Consider the following 6787-nt stretch of genomic DNA (forward strand, 5'->3'; position numbering starts at 1 on the left):
CGAACCCCCCTCCCCAAACGCCCCCCACGTCCCGCGTCATAGGGTGTGCGTAAATCGACATATTTCTCGAATTCTATATCGATTAGAGTAGTCAAATTTTAGTCGATATTTCGCGTCCCGTATCACCCCTTCAGACTTATAAATTTATACACCCGACTCCAAGTATACAGGGCCCAAAGGGTGGATCCTAGGAGGGTGGAGTACGGGACCGAAATTGTAGCCCTTCGCGAGACCGATCGACGTCCCTCGGGTGCCAATCTCGCCGCGTCAACGGTTTTCGAGTTACGGACCAAAAATAGGAAGGGGCGCTTTGCACCCCTATAACTAAGGAACGGAGATAGATATCGACGCGAAACAAACGCCAGAATCCGTTTCGCGTGACCAATTTTCGAATTCCGTAATAAAAAAAATGCAAAAAAGCTGGAACCCCGTAACCTAACCCCGTAACCTAACCTAACCTAACCTAACCAAACGCGACATTGCCTCGCCTTGCCTAACCAAACGCGACATTGCCTCGCCTTGCCTAACCAAACGCGACATTGCCTAACCTAACCTAACCAAACGCGACATTGCCTCGCCTTGCCTAACCAAACCAAACGCGACATTGCCTCGCCTTGCCTAACCAAACGCGACATTGCCTCGCCTTGCCTAACCAAACCAAACGCGACATTGCCTTGCCTTGCCTAACCAAACGCGACATTGCCTCGCCTTGCCTAACCAAACCAAACGCGACATTGCCTCGCCTTGCCTAACCAAACGCGACAAACATAACACTTTATATGTACGAATATTCAAGATGGCGACGAATTGGTCCAAGTTATTCTATTTGGCAAACCTGGCCACATACGGAACATTTTTCGTGACCATTTTCAATCTAGGTAGATAACTCTCCTTATGCCCGTATTAGACTACGCATTGAAAATTGAAGATTGAAAGTAAAGATTGGAATTTGACCAATCAGAACAAAAAAAAAAAAAAAAAAAAAAAAAAATGAAGATTAAAGATTGGAATTTGACTAATCAGAACAAAAGGGACTAAAATTTCTTTGTCCTGATTGGTTAAATTTCAATCTTAAATCTTCAATTTCAATCTTCAATGCGTAGTCTGATACGGGCTTTACTCTTCTTTCATGAGCGAAACCAATCACGAGCGTAAGGAAGAATTCACACCGTGGCAGAAAAGCAGAAGCCAATCAGTACTTGTGCTAGAAAAGCAGAAGCCAATCAGAACTCGCGCTGATAGTAAGCAGTACATTCTTCTTTTCTAGCGCGAATTCTGATTGAGCTCTGCTTTTCTGTTTTCTGCTTTTCTGCCAAGGTGTGAATTCTCTCTAACAAAAACTGCAGAACGTTTGTAATTGGCTTTGCTCTCGTTCTGCGTTATGCCCGTATCAGACTACGCATTAAAGATTGAGATTCAAAATTCAAGATTGAAATTTGACCAATCAGGATAAAGAAATTTTAGGTCTTTTTGTTCTGATTAGTTATAGCGTTTTCGGACAAACCGGTTAACTCAACCCGGTTCAATTAATCACTATATTTTACTATGAATTCAAGCCTTCAAGCCGTCAAATTTCAATCTTAAATCTTGAATCTTAATCTTCAATGCGTAGTCTGATACCTTCATCTTGTTGAACAGCAAAGCAGTAAAAGCTGTGTTTTTGTTATATATGTACATATATTCTAAAATATGGAATCACCAGAAGTAAGTTTGTAGGAACTATAATTATAAAAATAATTACTCATTCGGTTATATCTCAATTAATATTGAATTTGAGACGATTTAAAACACTGCAGAAAACCTATTTCATGAGCAGCGCAGCATATATACATATATAAGTAATTATGTATTTTATTTATAATTATGGTGATATTAATTGAATATGTATATAATCAATTAAAAATGACAGATTTTCTAACCTAATAAAATTTTTAAAAAATTTTATTAATTCTTCCATAATAAATATCTTGAATCGTATCTTGACTAGATAAGCAATCAATGAGTGTGTTTTGGTAAGACACCGCTATAGTAGAGCTACTGTAGCGCTACAAGGGAATTGAATATGTATATAATTAATTAAAAATGACAGATTTCCTAACCTAATAAAATTTAAAAAATTTTATTAATTCTTCCATAATAAATATCTTGAATCGTATCTTGACTAGATAAGCAATCATTGGCTATTATCTAGAGGATTTTTAGAGTCTTGAAGAATTTTGTTGAAATCTCTAGAAATCTTATAATTAAAATATTAACCCAACACGTAAGATAATCTGCACGTGTGAAGCCAAAACTAGTAACACTCTTATGTTTGGAACATGTAGAATACTTCGCTAAACAGCACGCAACGAATCAATTAACAAAATCAGTACGAAAAATCGTACCGTGTGCCGCAGGCTTTATTGTAGACGCTGCTTAAAGCCCGAATCACACTAGCGGCTCTCGGCTGCGATTGCGATTGCCTCAGCCAATCAGAAAGCACCAATTGCAAGTATGATTGCTCCAATCATGCGTAGCAAATCACAATCACGAACGCAATCGCAATCGCAGCCGCGAGCCGCTAGTGTGATTCGGGCTTAACAGCACCCATGGAGCCCCAGGCGACGGGACATGGAATGAATCCAACACCGAACAGACTTAACGTGCTCGAACGGGAAACAAACGTCCATCCGAGTCGGGGAGAGTGAAGAGAAAAGAATAATTCGAAATATTGTACCTACTTCATGATGCTGATTAAACAAACGCTGATGTGTTGCTCGTACGACGAATGATTCTACGATGAACCAATATCGACAAGTGAAACGTTTTAATTGCCACGGAGAGCGTCTTAACCTATCTTCGTCTGTGTCTATCTCGAAAAAATTATTAGGTGAGTTTAAGCGCGTATAGAAACGGTACGTAGTATAACTTGTATCGAAAAACTCGCGTTGTTATTTTGTACTTAAACTTTCGTATTTATTCCGTCACGTTTCTACCTCATTTCGACGTTATTATCTTTTTTGGGATATTTAATTATGCAAATGTCACGTGGAAACGTACGTACGTACATATATGTATATATGTGATATTGGTATACCGTTAAATACGATATATCGGATAAATCTCCTTTCTGAGTATTTTGTGTTGAGCGATTTATCGATTGGCAATTGCTTTTCATTTTTATATGAAATGTAAAATTTTGAAAATTTATTTACAAAGATTGATGAAAACGCATTGATGGTAAAACGATCCCTTCTCGTGTATCGATATGTAAAAAAAACATGATCTATTTAATAGAACTTCAGGGATTAAAGGATTGTTATCGTTCCTAATATCACGTACAGTTTATATAAAATGATATTATTTCTAGTGTTGCGCACGAAACATGATGTCCAATGGCGTTTGGAACCCAACTAGGCGAATCGATGATGGCTCTATGGCGAATAATGTACATTACTCGACATCGTCAGCTTTGGATTCTCCGCTCATGAAGTTATCTTCGTATTTTCTGGCACTTCGACCATGGTCACTGAGCGCATCGCTAATGCCAACGCTTCTCGGATCCGCGCTTGCATATCGACTGACGGGTCTAGCGAGTTTTAGTTGGATATCGCTGATCGTAATCATACTCACAGTAGTTTGTGTACATGGTGCTGGTAATGTAGTGAACACTTATTTTGACTATGTGAAGGGTGTCGATAGCCGGAAAAGTGACGATAGAATATTAGTAGATCATTTATTGTCTAAAGATGAATTAGTCTCATTGGGAGCTTTTTTATATACGGCAGGCTGCTTGGGATTTGTCTTACTAGCGGCTATCTCCCCTGCCAAGATGGAACATCTAGCTCTCGTATACTTTGGAGGTTTATCCTCTTCTTTTCTCTATACGGGAGGTATAGGATTTAAATACATTGCTTTGGGCGATGTACTAATTTTAGTCATATTTGGTCCAATCTCGGTTTTATTCGCGTTCATGGCGCAAACCGGTTATGTTGAATTAGGAACGATTTATTACGCTATACCGCTCGCGTTAAACACTGAGGCTATTTTACATAGCAATAACACAAGGGATATGGACAGCGACAGGAAGGCAGGAATCGTGACACTAGCGATTTTGATAGGTCATACCGCGTCTCATGTTTTGTATGCTTTTCTACTGTTTACACCATATATTATTCTCATTGTGCTGGCATTAAGATATTCGATATTGTTTTTACTGCCAATAATCACTCTGCCGACCGCCTTTAAAATAGAAAAAGAATTCCGAAATCCGCATAAAATTCAAAACGTGCCTAAACGAACAGCCAGATTAAACATGTTTTTAGGTATTTTGTATGTTATCGCTTGCCTGTTTGTGAGCTCGCTTCCTTATTCGTAAACTATTTATAAAGGTTTGATATTAATCCTGGGTTACTTTTCTTATTTAATAATTTATTAATATTTCAGTGAAATCTCAAATTTACAGTTTTATTCGTTTTACATAGATAGGAATTTTATTTGTTTTACTTATTCATTATAATCGATATAATTCTCTGTCATCTTATAATACTAATTCATACTTGTCTATAATTATTTTCTTCGTTCACACATGTCCAGGATTGATGTTACTAATGTCAAGTCGGGATTTGTTAATGTAATACAGCTAATAAATTTTGTAATTTTATTGCAAAATCTCTCTAAACCCTTGCGAATAATGCAATTATTTTCAAATTATAATTAGCGCAAGAAAAAAAAACGATTATTATTAAAGATGTTTTACCTCAAGTACAAACCGATTTATAGGATTTTAAATATACGTGTGCGTTTGTCACAAAAATAGATTTCTGTGACATATTGAATATTATTTTATAGTATATATTGTTATATGATCTTTTGTGATATGTGTGATAAACAAAATTTGCAAATATTAGAACTTTAAAAACAGGGGGGAATATTATTCGTTTATATCTTTTGTCATTTCTTCAGCATTATTTAGATTTTTAGATCCTTACGAGTCAACTAAATTTTTATCAATATTTTTCGAAATTTAAATTTTTTTAAATAAATTCATGTATAAATTCTGCTTTAATGTATATCGTATATCCAATAAATATGCTTAAATACGCAAATTTTGCGTATTTTGTTACATAGGTGCGTATGAGGTATGTATACTTGTTTTGTTAAAACTTTAAATATGTTTGCATATTATTTATGTTATAATTTACATTTGCGTAATATACATACGTACATATACACGGTGATTCACATACAGAAGAAAGTCTATATTTTAGAAGATGATAGTATTGGTCACACATATATTTACACATATTATGAGATAAATAGTTCGTATGAATATGTGTTTTATTCTCGATATCATATCTGCGTATTCAACATGTGTGAAAATGTGTGGCAATGTACTAATCCTTCAAATATCATTTATAAGGTAATCTGTCAAATAGTAATTGTTTATATTGCGTTTATATCGAGGAAGGGTCTTTTAATACAAAAATCCAATTTTTCTATCCTATCTTTTTATAACTTGTAACACAACACATTAAGTAAACTTCATCTGAAATAATCTAAAGAGAGTATAGTTTTAATATTTTTTTTTGTTTTCCCAAAGTTTAATTTGCAAAAAGTCTTTCTTTTTCAAACGTTCTGTAACTCGAAAATAATTGATGTCGACATTCCCGTTAAAAAAATCAATTTTAATTTAACCAAAAAATCCACTATTAAGAGAACATACGGTGGTTTTGAAACATCCTGTATATGAGTGTGTCATGTGTGCGCGCGTGTATAAATTTAACAGTGATATATCACAATATACAGCTGTTTGACATATATATATACACATGCACATACATACATACATGTTTTTTACTGACATAGTATATTACATTTTCATGACATATTATATGTACAATTTAATTTATTTTTTATTAAATAAAACAAACTTTTTAATCTATAATAATTCAGATGCACCATATATGGTGATGCAATTACGTCTGTGTGTATGTATGTATGTGTTTGTGTGCGTGCGTGCGCGCGCGTGTGTGTGTGTGTCGATAATGCAGCATATCTTTGCATTAGACATACAATAATTATTATTTTATATTTGTTTGATATCACTATGAGATTCTTATGCGCGTTTGTACTATTTATTTTTTAAATAGATAGTTTTTTTTTTTTTCTCTTTACTCCCGTCCCCTTCTTCTGTTTTTCTTTTTTCCCTTTTTTCTTTCATTACGAATAAATTAAAAATATAAGGGAAAAATAAAAATATAAACCAAAAATTTTTAATTTACTTTTTTCTGGATTTACCGCAATTTAATTAATTGATAGAATTTAAACAATTATGTAAATGTATAAGAAAATTAAAAAATTTTGCAAAATCTTAGAAAATAAAATTAATTTGAGCATTCAAAGTTTTCTATGTTTTTATATGTGCTAAAACTTTTTTAAAATGAAAAAATATGTTATACGTGTATATATTATATTCTGTATACAACATTATTAAACTTTATGTTATATAAATTATTTAATCTCAATTTGTTGAAAAATATACGATTTTATTATCATAAAATAATATCCTATATTAAATGTCTCTCTTTCGAGTCATATATTTCTGCAAATTAAATATTTTATTTCGTGCATTGTATGTAAAGAATTATCATATCAGAAATTATATAACGTAAATATCTCAAGGAAAGATATACAAATATAGGAAAAGAAACATTAAATTTGCGAGTCTAGATTAATAAAACAATTTTTAAATTTTACGCTTGTTCTTTTTCCACTGCTCTCTCTCTCCTCCCCCCCCCCCCCCCCC

General features: G+C 33.9%; 1 protein-coding gene across 1 annotated transcript; it reads left to right on the forward strand.

Moving 5' to 3' along the window:
* Window positions 1-2612: 2612 nt before the first annotated feature.
* On the forward strand, window positions 2613-5529 carry LOC115238053 (ubiA prenyltransferase domain-containing protein 1 homolog). Its single transcript, XM_029811556.1, has 2 exons — window positions 2613-2869; window positions 3350-5529. Exon 2 carries the CDS (start codon window positions 3365-3367, stop codon window positions 4355-4357), a length of 993 nt encoding a protein of 330 aa, XP_029667416.1. The 5' UTR covers window positions 2613-2869; window positions 3350-3364; the 3' UTR covers window positions 4358-5529.
* The last annotated feature ends 1258 nt before the right edge of the window (window positions 5530-6787 follow it).

The sequence above is a fragment of the Formica exsecta genome, unplaced genomic scaffold (assembly GCF_003651465.1).
Source record: "Formica exsecta isolate Colony F162 unplaced genomic scaffold, ASM365146v1 scaffold32, whole genome shotgun sequence".
NCBI lineage: Eukaryota > Metazoa > Arthropoda > Insecta > Hymenoptera > Formicidae > Formica > Formica exsecta.

Coding starts and splice junctions, on each gene's coding strand:
- LOC115238053 (XM_029811556.1), top strand. CDS start 3,365: ATGATGTCCAATGGCGTTTGGAACCCAACTAGGCGAATCGATGATGGC.